This window comes from Nerophis ophidion, linkage group LG04, assembly GCF_033978795.1.
Source record: "Nerophis ophidion isolate RoL-2023_Sa linkage group LG04, RoL_Noph_v1.0, whole genome shotgun sequence".
NCBI classification, from domain to species: Eukaryota; Metazoa; Chordata; class Actinopteri; order Syngnathiformes; family Syngnathidae; genus Nerophis; species Nerophis ophidion.
The window spans coordinates 15,777,231-15,790,925 of NC_084614.1; the positions used below are offsets into that span (position 1 = coordinate 15,777,231).

The 13,695-nt window shown below is 40.8% G+C and overlaps 1 protein-coding gene across 3 annotated transcripts in view; it reads left to right on the forward strand.

The window, feature by feature from the left end:
• Nucleotides 1-13,695, forward strand: part of zmym4.1 (zinc finger MYM-type containing 4, tandem duplicate 1) — a 40,292-nt gene that overhangs the window by 15,493 nt on the left and 11,104 nt on the right. For 2 of the 3 annotated variants that reach the window (XM_061897223.1, XM_061897224.1), the window contains exons 5-16: nt 603-844; nt 911-1,100; nt 2,981-3,184; nt 3,274-3,424; nt 5,603-5,718; nt 6,002-6,175; nt 10,857-11,007; nt 11,089-11,261; nt 11,342-11,489; nt 11,590-11,682; nt 11,998-12,029; nt 12,148-12,292. In XM_061897223.1, the coding sequence (XP_061753207.1) occupies nt 603-844; nt 911-1,100; nt 2,981-3,184; nt 3,274-3,424; nt 5,603-5,718; nt 6,002-6,175; nt 10,857-11,007; nt 11,089-11,261; nt 11,342-11,489; nt 11,590-11,682; nt 11,998-12,029; nt 12,148-12,292 (1,819 nt within the window). The remainder of the gene's footprint in view (nt 1-602; nt 845-910; nt 1,101-2,980; nt 3,185-3,273; nt 3,425-5,602; nt 5,719-6,001; nt 6,176-10,856; nt 11,008-11,088; nt 11,262-11,341; nt 11,490-11,589; nt 11,683-11,997; nt 12,030-12,147; nt 12,293-13,695) is intronic. The other variant, XM_061897225.1, reaches the window with a different exon arrangement.

The window sequence follows — 13,695 nt, forward strand, 5'->3', positions numbered from 1 at the left end:
CAAGAACTTTTTCATTCCGCCCTCCATCCAGCTGTGTAATCACTCGCCATACAGCAATATATGATATCTGTCTATTACCTGACACCTTCTATGTTAGCAACTTCTCTTTGTTTTTAATATCTATTTTCTGCTGGATTTACTCTTTATTTTATGCTGCAGCTGTCACATATACTGTAATATTGTACATGGTAACTGTTATATGTTGGATATATGATATAGACATAATATAATAGTATATATAACCTACTGTACATATATGTAAATATTACGTGTATATGTTATATTTTATGTTGCTGTATTTAGTCTATTTATCCTTTCCATCCTTACACTTTCCATCATTATAATTGAGCTACTGTGTGGAACAATTTCCCCTGTGGTTCATTAAAGTTTGTCTAAGTCTAACTCTTCTCTCAAAAGTTGTGCAAAATAATGATGGAAATTATATATTTGTATAATGTTTGTTGCTCATACACCAAGAAGACATATGACTGTTACAATGTCATGAAAAAATGAAAATATCTTTAAAGCTGGTTAACCACAGTTAAAGTTAAACAATAAAACATTTTTTGCCACGTCGCCATTTCTAATTCTGTCTTTAACAGGAGGAGGACTTACAGATCGGAGCGGTGTACTCCGTAACTCCGCCCGCCAATGCCCCGACGCAGCGAGACCACTCGTCTTCGGCGTCTTTGCACATGTCCTGCGCGCACTGCAAGCTGGGGCTGTTGAAAGGACAGACGGCCTACCAGAGGAAAGGCTTGCCGGCCCTCTTCTGCTCCACCAACTGCCTGACCGCATCGCTGAGCTCCACCAAGACTGTCAAGACCTGCCACCTGTGCCAAAAGTGAGCTCCACTCTCTTTTTCTTCTGGTGTCAAAGTCGGTCCTTCCTAAGCATTCGTCTGTGGCAGGAGGATAGCCCGGCCTCAGGACATCATCCTGTCGCCTGACACGGACGGAGTCATGAAGGGGTTCTGCTCCCAGGTGTGTTTGAACGCCTTCAACCGCAAGAGATCCACAAGAAGCGCAAAAGCAAAGCTGCTGGGATCCGCAGGCCTGCCGGGCCAGACGGCGTGCAGCATGTGCGCCAGATTCAGCATTGTAAGTCCACCATAGTACTGCACCCATGCACAATAATGTGTTATTTCAGCCTCTCGGGGCATACTTGTTCGAGGTCTTCTAATAAGGCTTTTTCTCTTCCTGTACCATACGGATGTTGGAGCCTTGAGTGTTGGCTGATACCAATATTAATCCAGTACGATATCAGGGGGAATCACATCAAGAGTTTACTATATCGGATATTGGCAAAAAAGACATTATCGGACGTCTCTACTTAGTATGCTTTTATGGTATTGTGTGCTTAGCTCTTGTGTAGCTCCTATAGCAGGGGTAGGGAACCTATGACTCTAGAGCCAGATGTGGCTCTTTTGATGACTGCACCTGGCTCTCAGATAAATCTTAGCTGACATTGCCTAACACGATAAATAATGAATAATTCCCCTGGTAATCACAGTGTCAAAAATAACGTTCAAAATATAAAACATTCTCATGCATTTTCATCCATCCATCCGGTTCCTACCGCACCCGTTCAAGAAGTCGCATTAATGTTAAGAAGTATTTTATTTATTTTTGGTTAGCCTCAGAATAACAATGTTATTAAAAAGAATAAGAGACTTATTATACTCTAAAATGTTGGTCTTTCTTAAAAATGCATTCATATCGTTGTATTCAGTGTTAAAAAAAAAAAAAAAAAGATATCGCTCTCACGGAAATACTTTAAAAAATATTTGGCTTTTATGGCTCTCTCAGCCAAAAAGGTTCCCGACCCCTGCCCTATAGCATACCATGTTTACTTTTTATAAATGACTACACAAACATATAAGGATATGTTAACTTTGTGTGCTTCTTGGAGAACATTTGGATGTTGACCTGTTTTGCACCAGTAAATGTATCGGCATTAATATCAGAAAATGTAAATGCAAGCAGATATCATACGATATTATTTTACTGATATAGGACCATTTTGGGCTGGGCAATATGGCCTTTTTTTAATATCTCGATATTTTTAGGCCATATCGCGATACACGATGTATATCTCGATATTTTTGCCTTAGCCTTGAATTAACACTTGATAAATATAATCACAGCAGTATGATGATTCTATGTGTCTACATTAAAACATTCTTGTTCATACTGCATTAATATATGCTCATTTTAAACTTTCATGCTGAGATGGAAATCACAACTACGTCAATTGACCAAAACTGTATTTATTAAACAGCTATTAGCATGTGACTTTTCAAATGATGCTACATATTAGCAGTAATGCTACTTTTGGTTGCAACGCTTGTGCCCCACACTTGACAAATTAAAGTTGTCTATTCGACATCTTCCCGCTTGAAACCGAACCACCGTCAGACGATGGACCCCCTGCGGTTTTTCTTGGGAATTAATTCTTCCTTCATTAACACCTTCTTTCTCTCGTATTACCACTCGCATGGCTCTGCTAGCATCACAGCTAACGTTAGCCATGCTGCTACCTCTCTGCTCCGCGAGGGCGTATACGTATGTGACATATGACGTGACCGCATGTGACGTGTGTAAGAAGGTGCGCTCGTCTGTGAGAAGGAGACAGGAAGGAGTGGGAAGAGCCTGTAATGTAATGCCCGCAGCTAAAAGAAACTGCGTGAGAAAGTATACTCGAATATCACATCGCACAGAGACAAACCCACGATATATCACGTATTTCGATATATCGCCCAGCCCTGGGACCGATATCGATATCAACTCAGCACACTCCTAATACTTTGTGTATTCACTTTTAAATCCATCTGGTCCAGTTTGACTGCAGTCCACTGAACCCAACATGAAAACACAGTGAACGCTATCTGGTCCAGATGAGAGTCTTGGACGACGAGTGTGAAGGCACTCGGTAACCACTTTTTGTAGTCCTCACTTTTTTTCTTCTGCATTTAAACCAGAGCAAACACGAGGTGGTCCTGAGCGGCACCGTCCACAGGATGTGCAGCGACTCGTGCTTCAAGCGCTTCCGCACCACCAACCACCTGTCCATGGCGGGCTGTGCAAACTGCGGCACCTTCTGCCACACCAGCCCGCTGCTGCTCAAAATGGAAGGCAGCAGCAAGACGCTGTGTAACATCGACTGTCTGACCAAGTACAAAATCGTACGGACGCCTGAAGAGAAATCACAACAGATTAAAGTCCTTCTTTGCGATCGCAACTCATTTTTTTTCTTTTTTTTTGCATCCAAAAGAAAACCAAGATAACGCTGCCGTGCTCCATGTGCCGTTCTCCGCGGCTGCTCGCAGACATGGTCCACAACCAAAGCACAGACGACTCTGTGAGCCTCTTCTGTAGCAGCAGCTGCGTCATGGCCTTCATGGTCCAGAGCGTCAGCTCTTCAGGTATGCGTCGCCTCCTCCTCCTTTTTTACACATTCATTTGACTCCGTTTGATATGAAACCAGCTAACACACAGATTAGTTTTTTCTCTGCATTTTTTTAATGCTAACTTTAAATAGAGAGTGGTTTGATGCCACTATCTGCCGGGTGGAAAAAAAAGAGTGCTGCAGCATTCTGTATGTCCAGTCCATTCACTCAACATTTTCAAGCAGGAAGATGCCTTGACAAGACGTGTTGTTGTGTAACTGCACATTTTTTCCATGTGATTGTATCATAATCATACTTGCCAACCCTCCCGATTTTCCCGGGAGACTCCCAAATTTCTCCCGATTTCCAACCAGACAACAATAATGGGGGCGTGCCTTAAAGGCACTGCCCTTAGCGTCCTCTCTCACCTGAAAAGGCGATTATTATATATGTCTCCGTTAGCCATAAGTTTATCACTAACCCATAAAGTAGGCAGGCACAAAGCTATTTCTCGGCGTGTGTTTATTCCAGCCGGCACATTAATACACTGACACACAACATCCGGATTCCCATTATGCATTGCTTCAAAGCTACGGCAAGTAGTAATGTCCCAAAAAACGTAACAGAGACGAAGCAGAAGAACGAAGAATAGACATGGCGACGATGAGCAAGAAATGCGCTTACAAGTTCCAAAATGATTGGGAAAAATAATTTCAGTTCATCCAGGACAGCTCGAAAGGGAAGGGGTATGCTGCCTGCAAATTTTGTAGATCAGACTTCTCCATTGAACACGGTGGCCGAACGGATATATTCATTGTATGTATATATATATATATATATATATATATATATATATATATATATATATATAAAAAGAAATACTGAAAAATATACACCCTCCCGCTACCTCCCCTATCCCCCCAATCTCCCGAATTCGAGGTCTCAAGGTTGGCAAGTATGATCATAATGCGTAAAACTGAATCTAAAAAGGGTCTAATAACTGTTAGGGGCAAGGCTAGGTATTATCAATATATTCACAATACAGTACTTGAGTCACAGTATGATACAGTATTGCGAGGTTTATCAATATTCTGCATAGTTTAAAGATATATTTAAATAATATATTTAGGGACGGCGTGGCGCAGTGGGGAGAGTGGCCGTGCGCAACCCGAGCGTCCCTGGTTCAATTCCCACCTAGTACCAACCTCGTCACGTCCGTTGTGTCCTGAGCAAGACACTTCACCCTTGCTCCTGATGGGTGCTGGTTAGCGCCTTGCATGGCAGCTCCATCCATCAGTGTGTGAATGTGTGTGTGAATGGGTAAATGTGGAAGTAGTGTCAAAGCGCTTTGAGTACCTTGAAGGTAGAAAAGCGCTATACAAGTACAACCCATTTATTTATTTAAAATGCAGCTGCAAATATATTTTTTATAAATATACACAAGATCAGTGTTTCTTAACCATAGAGCAAGGCCAAAATCTGTTTCTCGGCGGTGGTCCCAATGGGCCGCATCGGCGCTCAGTTGTAATACACTTTTCCACCAATTGTGGCAGTAAGGACAATCTCAAACAGAAGAAGCCTGGAGCTATTGTTGCAGAGAAGTTTCTTTGGCGCAAAAATTATGACTAAAGTGGTGAAGCTGTATTTGAATTTCAATTTTATTTAGAGTTTATGTTAAAACCAAATGAAAATTATATATATATGTATATATATATATAATATATATTTGTTTTTATTATAAATTTATTTAGAATGTATTTATTTTAGCACTGGGTAATTGTATGTAAAAATATTTTTCATCAGTTTTGCTGTATATTTAATTAGTATTTATTTTTGTAATCAGTCTGACCCAATAATTGTCTTTCTGATAAACACATTATTTGACAAGGTTTATATAAATTACAATATTCGATAGGATTAAAATCAAGAGTAAGATGACTAATATAGTGTTAATAATATTTTTATTATTATATCATATTTTGCGGCTCCAAACAGATATTTTTTTTGTATTTTTAGTCCAATATGCCACTTTTAACATTTTATGTTGCTGACCCCTGCACTTGTACTAACATTACACGTACCACATTTTGAGAATCGTTGGTATAGAGGAAATAGGGCATGTTTCTTCATTTTTCCGTGAATAATCCTATTGCCGAATTCAGTTTCCTGCAGGAGGCATTATGAATGTATTACATTTCCCGCTTGCATCTCCAGGTGCGCACTTAAACTGCGACAACTGTGGCAAACACACGGTGCCGGCGTACCACCTGGCCATGTCCGATAACACCATCAGGAACTTCTGCACACTTACGTGCGTCATGGAGTTTCAGGTAGTCCCAGCAGAAACACAATGGCAGAAGCAAGGAAATACAGTGGAACCCGTTTAGGTCGGCAGCTCATCAAGTCCTGGTATCTTTGTCATACTACAAAGAGCTCGCTCAAGTCTATTATTCTTATGCGTCTGACCACAGTCAAAAGTGGAAATAATTGTTAGTTTCAGTTGTGGTTATGTCAACATGAGTCAGCCGTCGACCTAAAGCGGTTCCGCTGTATTTTGTGTCTTCGAGTTGGTCGCAGTTGTGGTAAAGGTTGTTTTTCGCTTGTGCGCCGCAGGAAAAGTTCAAGATGAAACAGAAACAAGCGAGCATATTCCCAAAGCTGTCTGTGGCCTCCGGCCAGGACCAGAGCGCCACACCTCACCCGCTGCCGCTAACCACATCTGCAGCGCTGAACTGTGCACAATGCGCCCTCAAAATAACTTCCAAGCCTCACGTCATCCAGATCGAGGTAGCACGCACGCACGAGTGCACACACACACACACACACACACACACACACACACACACACACACACACACACACACACACACACACACACACACACACACACAAAGACTGAATGCTTGAATTGACGTATTTTGCAAGATCAAAGTATTTGTAGTGTGCATACAGTAAAGCTGACAAATTGTCCAGTTCTATGTTGATAGTATTAAAACTTGTTCTGATCCGTACAAAAATTACACTTCATAAAGATAAATAACCTTAATCTAGGATTAATCACGATTTAAACATCGACAAAATGCGATTGTCACAACTAAATATTTTAAGTGTTTGACAGCCGTTCTTAAGGAATGGTACGAAATCTGTTACTGTTTCAGCACCCACCAAACCCACCTAAAATCCAACGGTGTCAAGCTACGGTACCAGGGTTGCGCGTGACGTCACGCCCGGTGGCCCGCTCTTTGCACTTCAACGCTTTGCAAGCACTCCAGCAGCACTGAGAGTGTACTCAGCCAAACTACCTTTTAGTAATGTTGCAATTTTTCATGCAAACAAAGAAATTGACTCAAAAAAACGCTACAACTTGAGTAAAGTAAGGCTCTATTTTTACAAAAATAAGGTAGCTTGACGCTAATGTACATTTGCTTTGCTTTTGACATGCTATTTATTAGCGATTTTACATGGCTTTTTAAACACCTCCAAATTGGTAATGAAAACTACAGCAATGATGCACATTAAAATCAAATTGCTGGTGCGTAATAATTATTATACGTACAGTATTAACACCGTTTAGAGCGCAACAAAACACTTGACAGCAAAGACTGAACTGACCAGCCAACACACCATAAATTAAGGTCTTGGACATGCAACTGTAATTGCAACTTAATGTCATAATTGAAAAGAATCATAAATGTGTAATGAAAACAAGCAGTTATCATAATCAGATAATTTTTAAATGTTGCAATAAAACATGATTTTATAATCAAAAACAGTTAAAGGACCTAAAATTGCTACTGTTGAGTACCGGTATGGATTCCCAAGTGCCGGGAATTGGTACTGTATTGGTTCAAATGTGGATGGTACGCATCCCCAGGTTTTTTAGGTTGCTCTAGGCTTCATGTGCAGGGTATCCACGGGTCTTAAAAAGTCTTAAATCCAACTGTCTGAATTTAAGGCCTTAAAATGTCTAAGATTGTCCTAAAAACTCATAAAAAGTCCTGAATAGATTTCGAAAGTTGTAGATCTATTTATGTTACTTTTATTTAAAACGTGTAAATGTATTTCTTGCTTTTAAATGTTTAGATTTTTGAGGACCCTATAATGTAACTAGAAAACGGAACTAGGGCGACTTGTCCAGGGTGTACTGCGCCTTCCGCCCGATTGTAGCTGAGATAGGCACCAGCGACCCCAAAGGGATCAAGGGGGAGAAAATGAATGGATGGATGGAAAACGGAACTAAAGTAGGCTACCTGTACTTTTAGGTCAGAATTTATCGCGCAGTGTGCTGTGATCGGGCAGCAGTGTGTTGTTACAGTTCAGCATAGCGGAGAAAAGTTAACAAAAGCCCACAGGAACGCCCAAATACTTGCAGTAACTTCAACATTTAGTGGCTCGGATTGATCAATCTAATGCATGTTTGAAGTCGGTCGATGGAATTGTATGATGTTTTTAGGACGTGGAACCATCGAGGAGGGAAGTCTTTGTAAACATTGCGTTAATGATAATGTCAAAGTCAAAAATCAGGGAAAAGTCTGTGTCAAAAGCTGCGGCAACGTCACAAACATTTTCACAACTATACAAGGATCAACTTACCCCCCCAAGGAGTGTTATGTGGGTCAAGTGGCGCCACTTGTCGAAGGAGATTGATTGATTGATTGATTGATTGATCGATCGATTGATTGATCGATTGGTTGATTGAAACTTTTATTAGTAGATTGCACAGTACAGTACATATTCCGTACAATTGACCACTAAATGGTTACACCCGAATAAGTTTTTCAACTTGTTTAAGTCGGGGTCCACGTATTAGATGTTTACTTGTGAAATCATAGTATTACATACAGTAAGCACACAGTTATTTAAAAGTGCTTGGAGTGTTTTTACAGCAGTAAAACTATAAAAAAAACATCCATCCATTGATTCTACCCCTAGTCCCATTCGGGATGGCGGGGGGTGCTGGAGCCTGTCTCAGCTGCTTACGGACAGAAGGCGGGGTACTCCCTGGCCAAGTCGCCACCTCATCACAGGGCAAACACAGATAGACATAAGTCTCTTATAGTATCTGTATTATTTATTCCAATAATTTGAGTCCAGCTTTTCATGCCTAATGGTTTCTCCAAGTTTATACAGCATCTGACATTGAAAGCTACTGTATAAAGGTTGTCTGTTTAGTGTTTACACTCGGTTTATGGTTGGGTGAGTAGATCAAGGACGATTTGCGAGTCATCTTGGCATGCTGAAATAAAAACTAGTCCTTGTTTATTAGCAATATGTTGGATTAAAAAAAGTCACAAAAACAGGCAACAATGTATTCATACCAATCAGATACAAAATGAGCAAATGTGAATCTTATCCACATTCACATTCAAGTTTTGCTTGAGCCTTGCAAGCCATAGTTACCTTCTTTCTTTTTAGACATTTGCTCTGTTCAAAACTTTTTGCAGATCCAGTAGTAGTACTGTCGATGACTTTATCTGTTTGCTCAATTCTGACAGCCGCACAAACACTGCAAAAGTTAGCCATTTAGCTTCAGCAGAGATGCTAACAGTCCCTTGCACAGACAATATAATTTTTTGCTTTATTCTACCTTTGCCGACGTACTGGTTGTTGTTCTTACATGAAAACACTTGTTATGACGCACATTGCACCTTTTGCAAGAAAACACTCCTATGGCAAATCCGAAAAATGGCTATTACGATGTTTGCAAATATTTTTTTCAATTAGATTACAATAGAGAGTCTTCTGGTTTATTTAGTGAGTTTAACCATTTTGTTTTCCATTATAAAAGAGGAGTGAATTATTTCATATACTTACAATTCATTCTGGCCCTCTGATTTTCCTTTGTATCTTTGTACCTTTTTTGTCCGCATGGAAATGAAATGGTCTTAAACTATATTCATTATGGTCTTAGAATAGATTCTATTCAATGGTTTTTATTTTTTTTACGACCTTTCTTTAACCAAATAAGTAACCCATTGAGATCAAGATCTCTTTCACAAGGGTGACCTGGCCAAGAGGTTAACAGCACATGGCACAGCAGTTTCAGAAAAGTAATACGTTAAGACATACATTTTAAAATGCATAAAAGAGATTTGTAAAACAATGAAGATTTACACCTATTAAAAACATTTGGTCGTCAGTTCAATGTAAACAGTACACTTCAACTGCCTAGCAGATACATAAATAAATGTATCTGTTGGCCTTTCCTGACCAAAAAGGTATAGAGGCTGAAACTAAAAGCTTATTATCCCTACCCTTTCAACATTCACTTTGTACATGTCAAATAGAGAAGAAGAAAAAAGAAAAAAAACAAGAAAGCGTTCTTATGATAAAGAAACACAAGAAAGAACTCCAGAGTATATGTGTGTGTGTATATGTACATGTGTGTGTGTATGTGTGTGTATATATATATATATATATATATATATATATATTTTTTTTTTGGGGCTACTTTTCGGGGTTTCTCTTGTTCTCCTTATTTTCTTTTGTACTTATCCCCTTTTTGGGACCTTCTGGTTTTCGGTTTACCGTGTTTCATTTCATATTTTTCCCCCTTTTTGGGACTGTCTGGTTTTCGGGTTTTCTGTTGTACATTTCCGCTTTCTGGGGTTTTGCGGTTTTCGGTTTACCGTGTTTTATGTTGCGTTTTTCTCCGTTTTGGAACCGATCCGAACTTTCCCCTTTTTTGGGAACGTCCCCGAAAGGACTTTGTACAGTAAGACCCATTTGAACTTCTATTTGAACTGAATTAGAGACACATTGATTAGCCACTTATTACATCATTACAATGTTTTCAGTTATATTCTTTTATTATTGATTATTTTTGTGAACGATTAATTGATGCTGTGCAACGCTTATGTTATCGTACCTGCAATAAAAAACATCATATAAAGAAAGAGGATTTAATGCCCCTTTGTACCACCTCGTCCTTGATATAAAATATTAGGACTTCTATGTGTCGAACATCTAACTCTGAAGGGTCACTCTAATGCAGTCCACTTACAATATGTCCTGAAGGGCTATTCCTTTCCACGGTCCTCGAAGCTAACCTAGTCAGTAACAGGAGCCAAAATTCATTAGAGGCGAGCTACTATTAAACCGCGGGATCTGGGGTTTTTTGACTCGGTCTTACGAGATAGGCTTCTCTACCGGGTAGACCACGGAAGGAAGCGGGTCAGACGCAGGGTAGTAGAACTTAGTAGAACTAGGCTAATTGCCTCGCTATCCAGCTGAGTAGAGCCCCTGTCGGTGGAGCAGCCGGTACGACCGTCTGCGTTGAGGTGACAAAACCTGTTGAACGGAGGGCTGGATTTTGACTTGCAAGGAGTATTGTGCGTCAATTACCGGAATCTAACAATACACACATACACATTTACATATACCATGCACAATTTGACTTATTGAAACCTGCAGAGACCTTTTATGTGACACAGAATGCCAATAAAATGTCATCCTTAACTGCATGCAGAACAAGCTGATGTTTGCCTGCGACATGAGCTGCGCCGAGCAGTTCAAGATCGCCAATAATATCACCAGCCGGTGTGAATACTGCAAGAGGGACAAGATCTGCCAAGAGGTCAAAAGAATCAACTCCAAGGACATTTACTTCTGCGGCGGCGGTAAGACGGTGTGCCCCGAAACCGTGCCCGGAAACTTGATTGCTTCGGGTTGGAACAGTCGGTCGTCTCTTCTCTTCACAGGCTGCAAGCTGCTCTACGAAAACGAGCTGGAAAAAAGGTGGGGCAAGCACTGCAAGTCGTGCTGCTACTGCCGCTGTGTCTCCAAGAAGCTGGTGACAGCGCTATATGGTGGCTCCACAGAGCAGTTCTGCTCGGAGGACTGCAGGACCAAATACACCATGCTCTTCTGCCACGTAAGCCTCGCGCTCGCCCTGAACTGTTTCCGGGGCTTGAAGGCCGTTCACGCATCCCCCCCCCCTCTGCTGTCCGCTAGGTTGCAAAGTGCACCTCGTGTGGCCGCAAGGGCAAACTGAAGCAAAGCCTCTTCATGCTGGGAGACGTCATGAACTTCTGCGACCTGCCGTGTCTGTTCCAGTTCTGCAACCTCCACGTCAAGACGCAGGGCACCGTCTTCTCGCCAGGTGGGCGTCGCCTTCTGGCCTTGCCGCCTCTCATTGGATAAAACACCCTAACCGCTGACGTGTGACGGCTCGCGTCCACTCCTGGCTGCTGTCATTGCAGACTCTCAGGAGGCCGCGCCCGTCATCGCAAATGTTGTTTCGCTGGCGTCTGAGCTGGCGAGTCCCAGCACTCCCAAGAGGCCTTCGCAGCCAAGTAGAGAACACATACACACAAACGACAAGACAAGTGCTCCACCGAAACTGCATAGCTGTAGATTATTAGTGTAGCTGAGCGACAAGTGCGATGCTTGAACTATCCCTCCAGTCCTGTGGTTGGCAGTAATGAGCATAGCAAAGGAGAAGACGTAAATTAATGCTTGTAGTTATAGCTGTTTCCCTCCTTGGACCACATTGAAGTGGAGATCAACCACGTAGTTTAATAGCTACGCTGATTGTAAACCTGCAAGCCACAAGCCCAAAAAAAGTGTATATTATCACTTTGAAGCTACAATGCTTTGTCTCTTTGCAGGTGCCGACACAGTGATCATAGATCCTGAACCGGTGAGCAGCCGTGTAGCGTTTCGTATCCACAAACAAACAGAATTGCATGCAAGTGGGCGGGGAATGACTCGATGAGGATGCTTCTGATTCGTGCGTTTTGCTGATGCAATCTCTCCAGATCAGCATCGAAGTCGACCTGGAGAAGCCGCAGTATACTTCCACCTCCAGGACGCAGAAGAATAAAGCGCTGCTGTGCAAGCCGTTGGTTCACAACAAGGGCGTCTCCTGTAAGGTGCAGACCGCCAACGTTGAAGCACAGACGGGTACGAGCGAGGCCCAGCGTGGCGATTTGTTGGTTCATTTGTGGTAATTGGGGATGGAACGACATACACATTTTTATATCACGGTTATTGTGACCAAAATGATTACACTTCTCGGTGTTATTGCTGCATTGTAGAATGTGCTCAAAAGTTGTTGTTTTTTTTAAATAAAAAATACCGTATTTTTCAGACTATAAGTCGCAGTTTTTTTCATAGTTGGGCCAGGGGTGCGATTTATACTCAGGAGCGACTTATGTGTGAAATTATTAACACGTTACCGTAAAATATCAAATATTATTTAGCTCATTCACGTTAGAGACTCGACGTATAAGATTTCATGGGATTTAGCGATTAGGAGTGACACATTGTTTGGTAAACGTATAGCATGTTCTGTATGTTAATAGTTAATTGAATGACTCTTACCATTATATGTTAGGTTAACATACCAGGCACCTTCTCAGTTGGTTATTTATGCCTCATATAACGTACACTTATTCAGCCTGTTGTTCACTATTCTTTATTCATTTTAAATTGCCTTTCAAATATCTATTCTTGGTGTTGGGTTTTATCAAATACATTTCCCCCAAAAATGCGACTTATACTCCAGTGCGACTTATATATGGGGGTTTTTTTTTTCCTTCTTATGCATTTTCGTCAGCTGCGACTTATACTCCGGAGCAACTTGTACTCCGAAAAATACGGTAGTCACTTTAAGAAAAGCCACTATTTTGCATGATTTTTGTTTCTTTATACCTCACTGATAGCATTTTAGTTCTAGTTTTAATGGCTTTGAGTGACTAGAGAAAATAGCTATGTAAATGTAATTCACTTCACAATTCACTTCATCTACAGAAATACTTATGTACATAACATAAGAGTGGAGGTTAAAGCTGGTCTTGATCACGCACGAACATTATAGTACAGTAGTTTTTTTACCGGCCATTCTGCGACCTTGTTTTTAAGTAGCTACTTCGGAATATGAAAAAAGATCTGTTTTAGTGTTTTTGTTTTTATCAAGTAGGGATTCACATTTTGGTTAAATAAGATATAGAATGAAAAAAGACCATTTATAGGAGTAGTTGTCACTCTTATACCAAAAAAGATTTTAAAATGAAAATCAAATAAACCTGTGTTTTTTGTTTTTTACTTTTTATTCATAAAAAGAAAATATAATGACCTAAACAGACACTGACCATGTATTAGGGATGTAAGGAAAAAATGTTTTAATGATAACGGTAAACCGTAAAACTCCCGACGGTTCGTTTCACAGTTTTCAATGAAAATGTTCAAAAAAATGTGACCGGTTACTGCACTAAGACTTAAGTCACGGACTGACTGGCACCAGCTCGCTAATTTAGATATTTCCAAAATAACTTAACTCTAATCTGAATTTCTGTCGAAGCAAC